This window comes from Colobus angolensis, unplaced genomic scaffold (assembly GCF_000951035.1).
Source record: "Colobus angolensis palliatus isolate OR3802 unplaced genomic scaffold, Cang.pa_1.0 Scaffold267, whole genome shotgun sequence".
Taxonomy (NCBI): domain Eukaryota; kingdom Metazoa; phylum Chordata; class Mammalia; order Primates; family Cercopithecidae; genus Colobus; species Colobus angolensis.
In genome coordinates, this window is record NW_012115899.1 from 1,159,472 (window position 1) to 1,171,836 (window position 12,365).

Here is a 12,365-nt window from a genome sequence, read left to right on the forward strand (position 1 = left end):
GGTTTCACCCAGGATGGTCTTGATCTCCTGACCTCGTGATCCGCCCGTCTCGGCCTCCCAAAGTGCTGGGATTACAGGCTTGAGCCATCACGCCCGGCCAGAATTTAAATTTTTAAAAGCCACTTAAAAAATAACTGGATCTTGAAGTTTCTTCAGGAGGAGTCTGCAGGGGCATCCAACAACAGCTCTTTAAGATCCTCCCCTGGGCTGGGTGCGGAGGCTCACGCCTGTAGTCCCAGCCCTTTGGAAGGCCCAGGCAGGGGTATCACTTGAGGCCAGGAGTTCGAGACCAGCCTGGTCAACACAGTGAAACCCCGTCTCTAGTAAAGAAAATACAAAACATTAGCCGGGTGTGGTGGCAGGCGCCTGTAATCCTGGCTATTTGGGAGACTGAGGCGGGAGAATCGCTTGAATCCAGGAGGCGGAGGGTGTAGTGAGCTGAGATCGCGCCACTGCACTCCAGCGTGGGCACCAGAGCCAGACATTATCTCAAAAAATAAAAAAATAAAAATAAAATAAAATAAAATAAAGCATCCATTGCTTCTCAAGCTTCCCGTCCAACCACTGGGTTCCTGCTAGTCACATTCTTTCTTCTCCCTCTTCACAAACTATTTCCCTACCTTCATTTGCTGTCTTTTCATTTACCCAAAATTTAAAAGTAGAATCTATCTCACACATTCAGACAACACAGAAACGAATTTAACCTACTATGTATCCATCACTACAGTAAGCACGTTGTCATATTTACTTCAGGTCTAATTTCTTATTTAACAACAAATAAGACAGAGTACATCGAAATTGATAGTGCTTTGGAAAGCCAAAAAACAAGGTTTTTTTCTGTAACTGTTATTATGAAAATGCCATTGAGCCAGATTCGCCCTCAGGCCTCCTGGGGTGCAGCCCTCCATCTGAGCACCCTTTTCAGAGCGCTCTTGACCTCTTTGTTGCGAAGGCTGTAGATGAAAGGGTTCAAGGTCGGCGTGATGACCGCGTAGACCACACTAGCCAGGCGGTCGTAGCGGGCCGAGTAGGCAGACGACGGCCGGAAATACACGGAGAGGACGGAGCCGAAGAAAAGCGCCACCGCCACCAGGTGGGCCCCGCAGGTGGAGAAGACGCGGCGTCGGCCGCCGGCCGAGCGCAAGCGGAGCACCGCGACCAGGATACGCGCGTAGGAGAGGACCACGAGGAGCAGCGGGGCCAACACCACGGCCAGGCCCTCGGAAAAGATGGCCGTCTCCGCGGCGGACGTGTCCGACGTCGCCACGCTCAGCATTACCGCCATGTCGCAAAAGAAGTGGCGCACGGGGGCGGCGCGCGGGTAGGAAAGCGCGGAGAGGAGCAGCGTGTGCAGCAGCGAGTGCAGGTGCGCCACGGCCCACGACGCACGCACCAACGTGGCGCAGCGCCATGGCGTCACCAGCGCGCCGTAGCGCAGGGGCCGGCGCACCGCCGTCGCGCGGTCGTAGGACATGGCCGCCAGGAGGTAGCTCTCGGTGATGCCCAGAGCCACGAAGAAGTACATCTGGGCGAAGCACGCCTGGAAGGATATGGCCTGGTCCGGGTGGAGCAGGCCGGCCAGCAGCCCGGGGACCGTGACGGTGGTAAAGCAGACGTCCACGAGGCTCAGGTGACCCAAGAAGTAATACATGGGGGAGCGGAGGGCCCCGTCGCACCTCACCAGCACCACCATGCTCAGGTTGCTCAGGGCGTTGAGCAGATAGATGCCAAGGAACAGCAGGAACAGCAACGGGTGGGCGTCTGTTCCGTCCACCAGGCCGAGGAGGAGGAACACGGGGGCAGATGTGAGGTTGGTGGGAGCCATGGAGAGGACTGACAGGTGGGAATGCCGAGGGGAGGGAGGAGGCAGCCGGCCGAAATTCTAGAACTCCGGATGGACTTCCTGCATGTTGAGGTTCCAGATATACATTTTAATATATGTCTATAAATATATACATTTCTGCTTGCTAAATGGATTGCAAATCACTTTGATCATCCAATAATCTTAATTTTATGAAGAAACGGATTCTCAAGAGTGTTCTAGCATAGTGGGTAACTCTCAAACTTTGGTGTAGGTCAGACCTGCTTTGAATCCTGGCTCTACCAAAAGGTGTTGCGACCTCCCTGAGCCTCATTTTCTTCTTCTTTAATAAGGAAAATACTAGTAGCTATCCACGGAATTGGTTGTTGGATACAGTGAATATGTTTATAATACTTGGCACAGTGCCTGGCATATAATAAGCCCTCAAAACTCCTCTATCATCTATCTATCCAAACTCCTCTATCTATCTATCTAAACTCCTCTATCCATCTATCCCTACTATCTATGTGATCTATGTATCATCTGTGTAATCTATGTAACATCTATCTGCTTAATCATCATTATTTGTTTAAACAATTAGGAGCAGAATTCGGACCCAGGCCATTTGAATACCAGTCGAAATTTTATCATAAAGCACCTTACTACATTCAGCATTCATTTGTTGACCGCACATTGTATGGTTGTTCCGGAATTGACAAGTTTTTTTTTTTTTTTTTGGGTAAAGAATCGTATAGTTAATATTTTAGGCTTGTGGTCCATGTGGTCTTGTTGCAACAACTCAGCTCTGAAGTTGCAGTGCAAAAGCATCCATCAATAAAAAGTAAATGAATGGCCACAGTACTGTTCCAATAAAACTTTATTAACAAAACAGGTGGTGGTCTGGATTTGGACAATTTGCTGACCTCTGTACTAGATACTGTAGAGAGCAAGAAGATGAATGAGTCTTAGCTTCTGCCCCCGAACAGTTTGACCTGCAGTAGCTTGCAGCATATTTAACACTTTATTTATTTTATGAACCAAGTGGAAGTAAATTATTCTTCTTAGAGAAATTTGGGAAGAATTCCAAAAATAGGTGAGACTTGAATTGGGTCTTGGAGAATGAATCAGGTTCACCAATCAGACATGATGTTATGTGGGACAGGGAGGGCATTCCAGACTGAATGAAGAGATTGTGTGGGGTTGTTGACAGAGGAGGTATGGAGTGAAGAGAGCAAAACATCCACACATGACACTGGGAAAGGCTTGTCCTTGCTCTCCTCAGTGCACAAAATCAGCTGGACAAAATGCTTCTAAATTTCTCAGTTAACCAAGTGACTTCAGTTATCTCAGAAACAATGCACTCATTTTGTCCCCCATTTAATCTCTTCCTTAAAACACCACATTCTTTTCTCCCATTGCTCCAAGGTTTCTAGCAGTGTTCAACCAATCTAGCACACCTACCCTTTGCCAGGAAAGCTCCAGGCTTTGGTGAAATCCTGGAGGATGGACTAAGTCAGGTCTTAGCAGGGAAGCTCCTTGCAGGAAGGAGCTGCATCTCACCGTCTTGTCCAGTGATCTGTATGCAATATTTATTCAATAAATATTTGTTGAATGAAGCTTTTGGAAGAGCAATGAGTGAAAACAGAGGTGAAGGGAGTGTGAAGGAGAGACGGTGATGGACAAACTCCGGGGCAAACTCCTGTCAGCTTCCTAGGGTAACCAGATATATAACATTTTTTGTATCTTGCTGCTTCTGTATTGTTGTCACCCGGTTGGTGTCCCAGGGAAATCATCTGCTATGCCCCTTCCAACCCCCCCCACTTGCCCCAATATAGAGTAGTAGCATCAGAGAGCCAGGACCTTGGCACCCCTCCGATCCATTCTCTTCAGATACAGGATTCTTCTCAGCTGACTCCTAACCCTCAGTCCCCAACTCCTCTTAGGCAGGTCGTATGATGCAGTGAAAAGAACACTAGTTTTAGAGCCACCTGGATTTTCATCCTGATTGGCTGTGGAAACATGGACCCACTTCATGTCCTCTTCAGTCTCCTCATCTATAATGGGGATATTGAGTCCTCTCTTACATGGTTGTGTCAAGATTAAAGAGGCAACACATGTACAGGCACGTGGCAGAGAACGGATGCTAATAGATGTTAGTTCCTTCTTCCTCAGCTTCTAATGGCTTCTCTCTCTTCCATGATGGCTTCTTGAGATAGGCCAGTCCAGCGCTGGAGGACTGTAGTTAAATTAAGTCTTTTTCTTAATCCCAACTGAAGTCCACTTTCCTGTAACTTCTACAAATGATTCCAATTTTGGCCTGAGAGCCACACATGTCAAGCCTGCTTCCTCTGTGGCTTTTCACATAGTGGCCAAAGGAATCTATTCTATTGCTCTTTTCTTCAACCCAAACACCCCTGGTACCTTAGATCTTTTCTTATAGAACCATATTTTTAGGTCCTTTTCCATTCTGGTCACTCTCTGCTTTGTCCATGTTAACAGGAGTTGGACACAGTGCTCGAGCCACGTGACGGCTCAGCCATACAATTCGTGCCCCTTTATTGAGTGCCTGCTCTGAGTACGGCATTGTGTTGGGCCCTGGGGCTCTAGAGAAAGGTCAGTCGTTGTCCTCAACCTTCATCCAGGCACAATGTAGTAAGCACTACACTAACTGCCTGGACAAAGTCGGGGTGCTTTCCTCTGCTGGACGATTTGGAGAAGATTCCAAAGAATAAGTGGAATTCGAGCTGGGTTTGGGAGAGTGAGTAGGAGATCACCAGTTATACAGGTGCTTGGAAGTGGAAAGGGCATTTCAGGCAGGGGAAAGAGAATGTGAAGGTATAGGAAGATGTTTTGTGGGTTGGTTAGAGCTAAAATATGGCCTCTTCTTCCCTAGTGCCGTAAGGCAGAGTAGATGGACGTGGGGTCAGGGAGGAAAATAGGACATGAGGAAAAGAAGATAGCAGAGAAATGTTGGGTTCTCTCACCTGAAGGGCAGCATGCCAGAACTCAGTACTGGCTGCAGGAATTGTTGACTGGTCTCCCTCCCAGCCAGAGGTACCCAGTCTTGAAGGCAAATGTGTTGTCATCCATCTCAGCCCAGAGACTTCAGTGGGTTTCCTGTGGGCTGAGACAGAAGCCGTATATAGAGAACACCACAGCTATAAGGGCTCTGGGAATTCCTGAGCCATGCTTTTCCCACTCAACTTTACTTTCCTGCCAGTTTCCCTCTTGCCTACTGGATGCAGGGCTGAGCCGTTTGCACTCATACGAATATCCCATTGCCCATTAGATGGAGTGCCGGTGGCTCAGCCACGCACCTGAAGCTTTCCAGTACAGCCCCCACCTTCTCACCTGCCTTCCCTGTATGCTCCTCCCTACCTGAAATACTCTTCCTACCCTATCCCAGTACCCAGCCCAGCTCCACTTCCTCCAAGAAACCCCACCTCCTTTCTTGACTCCCCAGCCCACACGAACACTTCACTCCTGTTTCTTGTACCTCTCACTGGGAACTTGGCTCTCATCTGCTGGTCTAAAGTGAGGATTTCTTTTTTTGTTTTTGTTTTTTCTGTAATGCTCATCTTCCCTGCCACATGATAAGCCTTCTGAAGACAAATGTTTGTCTTTCCTCATCTGACCTCAGGCTCTGCACAGGGTTTTGTCCTCACTTTCCTGGCAAAGTCAGGGAAGGCTCCACAGAAGAGGTGGCATTTGAGCAGGGCAAGCTTGAAGGACAAGGCATTCAGTGGGCAGGTAGGAGTGGGGGGGAATTCTAGAAAGAATTCCTTTCCATGTACAAAGGAAATATAAGAGAAACTCCAGGAAGCTTCTTAACCTCTTTGAGCTTCATTTTTTTTTTTTTCTCCAAAAGTAGGATAAAAATACCATCCTCACAGTTTGCTTATAAACACTTTGCAAATAGTAGGTGCTTCATAAATGTCAGTTTCCTTCCCCCTCTCCTGATGACTTCAGGCGATAGGGAGATCTGTTGACTGAGTTTGTGTCAGCTCCTGTTGAGACATGTGGCACAGGACTGGGCTCCCTAGATGCTGAGCTGCTGTTGTGGACACATAGCCCTTTCCTGAGGCCCAGGTAAGGCAGGTGTCTGCTTTGGATTGAGCAGGAAGGATTGATTATTTAAGATCACAAAATGAGGCAGGAATGCTTAGGATTGAGAGTTAAAAAAAACAACCCTGTGTTTGAGGCAGCTCACTGCCTTCAACTCCATGCTGAAATGGTCACTTTTGGAGCACACATTCAGATGCCCCAAGACACGGAAGTGCACAGGGATACATGCTTGCACACAGACATGCAGGGATGTATCTCGATATGTCCAGACACACAGATGTGCCAGAGACACACGCACACCCACCGGGACAGGAGTATATGAACGTGGGCACACACACACACTCAGTCCCTTGCAGACATAGACACCTACACAGATCCATGCACTAGAGGAAAACATGAGTCATGTATGCCACATACACACACAGCACCCAGCAAAGATGCCCTGCCCCCAAACAAATGCCAGAGACATAGAAACCTCAACAGATACCCCCAGACACACTGAGGCACACATGTGAGTCTACATGCAAACATCCACATACTGGTTCCCTCCTTCCTCTTGCTCTCTTGCCTGAAGTCTGCCTGCCTCAACAGAGTGGAGAGTGGACAGTGGTAAACAGGGAAACCATCACTGGCCCCCACACGCTCAGGCCTGGGGGTTTCTATCCAATTCCTTAAATCCAGTCTCTTCTTGGCCAGCCCAGATTCTTCTCTTGATGGTGTGCCCAGTAACTTTCCCTTGAACCACAGTCAGTCCTGGATGAGCCCTTATCTATTCCAAGGACCTCTTCTCCTCCTCTACTTCCCTCTGCCAACTTCTTACTCATTTGTCTTCAATAATGTATTCAAAAATCTTAACTGTTGTATCTACTCCGTGCCAGGCAGGTACTTGAGCACTGGTGGGGGAGGCACTCAAAGATGAGTAAGACAAGGTCAAAGAGCTCATCATTCTATCTTGGTATCAGGCAGCTGGCAATGATTCCTAGATATCATTCCACCCAACACCCATGTCATAGACAGGAAAAGCAGCACCTGGAGAACCGTGTCTGCTGTCGCTCAGTGATTGGGGATGAGCTAGAGTCCAGATTCTGTGCTCCGAACCCACCTATGGTTCATCCACTTCCCCGTGCTGCCTGCCACGTGTTGGAGGGTCATTCTCCTGTACTGCTGTCCCTCAGACACTTCATTTACTCCCCTTCCCTTTCTGCCACGATTCTTCTGCTTCCTCCCAGCAACTCTGCGAGCATGAACGAGCTCTGCCCTCCACAGCTCACCCACAGAGGCTGATCTGCTTCAGGCAAAGGGGGAGTTACAGCAGGTGCACCCTGGAGAGGAAGATTGGCCTCAGCAGTCAAAGGCAGGAGGAGTGGCCTGTAGTCTGGGAGGAGAGGGGCCACCCACTAATTGATTAGCTTGGAAATTCCATGGAGAGTTATGGTGGCCTCTGAAACCGCTGGCCCCTTGAGGACTTCTCAGTCCTCAGCCAGCGCAGCCTCCCCTGCCCTCTTGTGCTAGAAAACTGAGTAGGAGAGGGGGCATCGAGGTGTGTGGGAACCCAGAACTGAGGTAGACGCCTCTCAGTGTGGTGACTGGCCGTGCTGGTCTACTGTGCTCAGAGGATGATGCCATCACTCCCCTGTCCCCTTCCAAGCAGGATGGCACGTGAGGGATGGGGTGTGTTAGTGACCCTGGCCTCTTCTCCCTGGTTTTTCCCACCCTGAGCTACAACCATCACCCCTGCAGCTGTGACCTCACCATGTGATTCCTCTGCTCAGGGAAGAGCTCTTCCTCCTAGTTCCACTGTGCGCAGTGAAGTGGAGCTGGGGGTGCCCTTCCCTGAGCTCCCGGCCTGCCTCAGCCCTGAGGTCCCACCTCACCCAGAAGCTGGGGGAGGAGAGGAAGGGCTGGAATTGCCAGCAGATTTGTTCCAGGACAGTAGTTCAGGGATCACAGCAGCTGAGCCTCACACTCCATGTGGAGCTGCTCTTGGTGGACTTCAGGGTTGGGGCTCTCTGTCACTCCGTTGCTCAGGTTGGAGTCATGGAGATCTCAGCCTTGTCCAGCTGGTGCCGGAGCAAAATGACTTCTGTTCCTTGTTCTGAAGCCTTTTGACTGTCCTGTCCTTTTTGGCCTCAGCAAAGCAGCCCTCCTCGATCTGGAGGGGCCGACCTAACTTCCCAGGCTGGACCAATTTCTGTCCTGAAGACAGTCTCATTCTCTCATGTTTCCTTTCTCCACGTGGGCATGCCTTTTCGTTCTTGTGGAACTGATAGTCACTTCCCATGGAATGAACTTCTCCAGCTTGACTGTTCATTCACTTGAAAACATTTACTCAGAATATGGGGTCCCAGCCTTGTTGATCTCCAGGGGGTGTCAGAGAAGTGGAATGAGTGAGATATTCAAGTCCCCACTGGCTTTTGACCCTAGGTGAGGCATTTCTCCCCTGTGAGTCTCAGCTTTCTCCCTGGTAAATTGAGGAGTAAACTGATGATCCTTTCATGTTTGAGGGGATAAAGTTTCAGGATGAACATTTTATAGTTAACAGACTGGGGAGAGAAGACTTGGGCACAGTGAATTACAGTGCTTGCAGTAAGTACCCTAGGAGTTGAAACAAAACTATACCTGTGGCTTGAGTGTTCAGGGAGAACTTCCGGGTAGAAGTTGTATTTAAACCAAGAAGAAAAGTGGGAGGGTTTGGGCTTGTGGGAAACACGTAGGAACCACAGTTTATGCAGAAGTGATAGTGGTGGCCCGTCTGGAGCAGCCGCTGCGGGGATGCCAGCTGCAGCAGGGGAGGCACGGCCAGGGCTGCATGCTCTGTGGAGCTGGCGGGGGGCCAGGAGGCCAACACAGAGAAAGGCAGTTGTAAGAGATGGAGCAAAAGTGAGTCCTAGAGACTTTGTTTGATCTTCCAAACCTGATAGGCAAGGTGGCTGCTACTGCTCTTCCCATTATAGCCTCTTGGGAAACAGGGAACATTCCCTCCAGATGGCTCAGCATGAGGTCTAGGCTTCACTCTGGTTGGGTCTACTTGGGTCAGATACCCTTTCCTAAAGCTGTAACTGGAGGATTTGGTATACTGCTGAGCCAGATCTGGTGTGCAGCCCCACCCAAAGCTCATAAACTGAAGGAGAATTGAAGACATAGTTCCTCAAAGTGATATCGGAGTGTGGTTATGTAGGGGGTTTGAGGGATTTGGGAAATGGTCAAGGAAAAGGATATGACTATAAGTGACAGTAGTGCATACAAACTTTATTAAGGGAAGTGGTCAGGTTTGCAGGCAAAGAAATCGTTTTCCTGGAGGAGGGCAAGAGAACTCCCAGAAGAGAAGGGAATTAGAGAGGGACTTTTGTGTCTAGATGATATTGTCTAGCTGTATGGTGGGGAATCTCTGGGTCAGAGGCTCCAAGGGACAATAGTGGCCTGGAGTCTTACAACCACAAGGCTGTCTTACCTGTGGTTGGCAGATGCTGAGTGAGTTTTTACAGGACACGCAAAGCAGGAAGGCTCTAAATTGCTGAAAATCTTCTTCAGGGTATTTTTATTTAAAAATAATTAGATGAGTAAAAGTTTGAATTTGGTGCCCACAGGCTTTTCAGCTCACAAGTCTCAGCCTGCAGTGAAGAAATAAGCCACTTAGGGGTCAATACACAGACATCATCTTTGGATCATTTATATACATGCTGCATAAAGGAGGGCAGTGCCATGCAGCCGAATATCCCGCTGCAGATGCACTGATGTGGCAACACGGTACTCCTTTGTATCACTGAGTGGAAAAATAAAAACAAGGCAAATGACACTAAGATGTATTGCAAGTCGTGGATTAAAATGAGAAAAAATTCCTAGACAAAGTCAAATCACAAACCCCTCCTTCTGCTTCTTTGATGACATAGGTTGCCCAGGGTGATGGGACAGCGTTTCAAGTGTTGGATGGCTTGAGTCTAGGTTACTTGAACAAATAATGAGGCAAAGGGGCTGGGGGAGATGGAGTTACCTTCTGCCAAAGCATGTGGGCTACGTCAGGGAGGAGTGGAGGCTTGATGAAAACTAGACTACTGTTAAAAATGGGAATAGGGCAATATGACACTCAGCAAGCTTTCATCTAATGAACACTCCTGTCCAATACGGTGCTGATAACTCCTGGGTGTACTCCCTCCAAACTTGTTCTTTTCCCCACTTCCCACCCAGAACATGAATTACTCAATTTGTGGCTTAGTTTTCTTCATGAAATGCCTTTGAAAATTGGAAAGAAGTCATGGTTTCTAGTTTCTTTCTGTTTCCCAAAATGGATGCATGGCAGTAAGTGAAAGCAAGATGCAGCACATTAAAACCTCAGCATTCTCCAAAATGAGTTATTGGATGGGGCATACTGAGTTTATGTTGGCCAGTGAGTCAATTTCTTATTGTGTTTGCATTAGAATTTCATATAAGTAGGTCCGTTCCAAGATGGCCGAATAGGAACAGCTCCAGTCTGCAACTTCCAGCATGATCGATGCAGAAGACGGGTGATTTCTGCATTTCCAACTGAGGTACCTGGTTCATCTCATTGGGACTGATTGGACAGTGGGTGCAGCCCATGGAGGATACGCCAAAGCAGGGTGGGGCATCGCCTCACCCAGGAGTGCAAGGGGTCAGGGATTTCCCTTTCCTAACCAAGGGAAGCCATGACAGACTGTACCGGGAAAATCAGGACACTGCCACCTAAATACTGCACTTTTCCAATGGTCTTAGCAAACGGCACACCAGGAGATTATATCCTGTGCATGGCTCAGTGCGTCCCATGCCCATGCCACTTGCTCACTGCTAGTGCAGCAGTCTGAGATCGAACTGCAAGGTGGCAAGCCTGGCTGGGGGAGGGGCGTCCACCACTGCTGAGGCTAGAGTAAGTAAACAAAGCGGCCTGGAAGCTCTAACTGGGTGGAACCCACCACAGCTCAATGAGGCCCACCTGCCTCTGTAGACTCCACCTCTTGGGGCAGGGCATAGCTGAAAAAAAGGCAGCAGAAACTTCTGTAGATTTAAACGTCCCTGTCTGACAGCTCTGAAGAGAGCAGTGGTTCTCCCAGCATGGTGTCTGAGCTCTGAGAACAGACAGACTGCTTCCTCAAGTGGGTCCCTGACCCCCACGTAGCCTAACTTGGAGACACCTCCCAGTAGGGACCGACTGACACCTCATACAGCCAGGTGCCCTTCTGAGATGAAGCTTCCAGGGGAAGGATCAGGCAGCAATATTTGTTGTTCTGCAATATTTGCTGTTCTGCAGCCTCCACTGGTGATACCCAGGCAAACAGGGTCTAGAGTGGACCTCCAGCAAACTCCAATAGACCTGCAGCTGAGGGACCTGACTGTTAAAAGGAAAACTAACAAACAGAAAGGAATAACATCAACATCAACAAAAAGGACATCCACACCAAAAACCCATCTGTAGGTCACCGTCATCAAAGACCAGAGGTAAGTGAAACCACAAAGATGGGGAGAAATCAGAGCAGAAAAGCTGAAAATTCTGAAAACCAGAGTGCCCCTTCTCTTCCAAAGGATTGCAGCTCCTCACCAGCAGCAGAACATAGCTGGATGGAGAATGACTTTGACAAGTTGACAGAAGTAGGCTTCAGAAAGTTGGTAATAATACAGTTCTCTGAGTTAAATGAGGGTGTTTGAATCCATTGCAAGGAAGCTAAAAACCTTGAAAAAAGATCAAATGGCTAACTAGAATAAACAATGTAGAGAAGACCTTAAATGACCTGATGGAGCTGAAAACCATGACACGAGAACTACGTGATGCATGCACAAGCCTTAGTAGATGATTTGATCAAGAGGAAGAAGGGGTATCAGTGATTGAAGATCAAATGAATGAAATGAAGTGAGAAGTTTAGAGAAAAAAGAGTAAAAAGAAATGAACAAAGCCTCCGAGAAATGTGGGACTATGTGAAAAGACCAAATCTACATTCGATTGATGTACCTGAAAGTGACGGGGAGAATGGAACCAAGCTGGAAAACACACTTCAGGGTAGTATCCAGGAGAACTTCCCCAGGAAGTTCTCCTAGTATCCAGGAGAACTTAGCAGGGCAGACCAACATTCAAATTCAGGAAATACAGAGAACGCCACAAAGATACTCCTTGAGAAGAGCAACCCCAAGACACATAATTGTCAGATTCACCAAAGTTGAAATGAAGGAAAAAATGTTAAGGGCAGCCAGAGAGAAAAGTCAGGTTATCCACAAAGGGAAGCCCATCAGACTGACAGCGGATCTCTTGGCAGAAACTCTACAAGCCAGAAGAGAGTGGGGGCCGATATTCACCATCCTTTTTCTTTTTTTTTTTCTTTTGAGATGGAGTCTCACTCTGTCACCCAGGCTGGAGTGCAGTGGCGCGATCTTGGCTCACTGCAAGCTCCACCTCCTGGGTTCCCGCCATTCTCCTGCATCAGCCTCCAGAATAGTTGGGACTACAGGTGCTCGCCACCATACTTGGCTCATTTTTTTTGTATTTTTAGTAGAGATG

The 12,365-nt window shown here is 48.4% G+C and overlaps 2 protein-coding genes across 2 annotated transcripts in view; one reads left to right on the forward strand and one right to left on the reverse strand.

Moving 5' to 3' along the window:
• Window positions 1-880: 880 nt before the first annotated feature.
• On the reverse strand, window positions 881-1,825 carry LOC105515672 (olfactory receptor 1L6-like). The gene has a single exon (XM_011947511.1). It carries the CDS (start codon window positions 1,823-1,825, stop codon window positions 881-883), a length of 945 nt encoding a protein of 314 aa, XP_011802901.1.
• Window positions 1,416-12,365, forward strand: part of LOC105515657 (olfactory receptor 3A1) — a 56,783-nt gene continuing 45,833 nt past the window's right edge. Inside the window, exon 1 of the mRNA XM_011947496.1 lies at window positions 1,416-1,630. The gene's annotated coding sequence lies outside the window, so the exon portion shown is untranslated. The remainder of the gene's footprint in view (window positions 1,631-12,365) is intronic.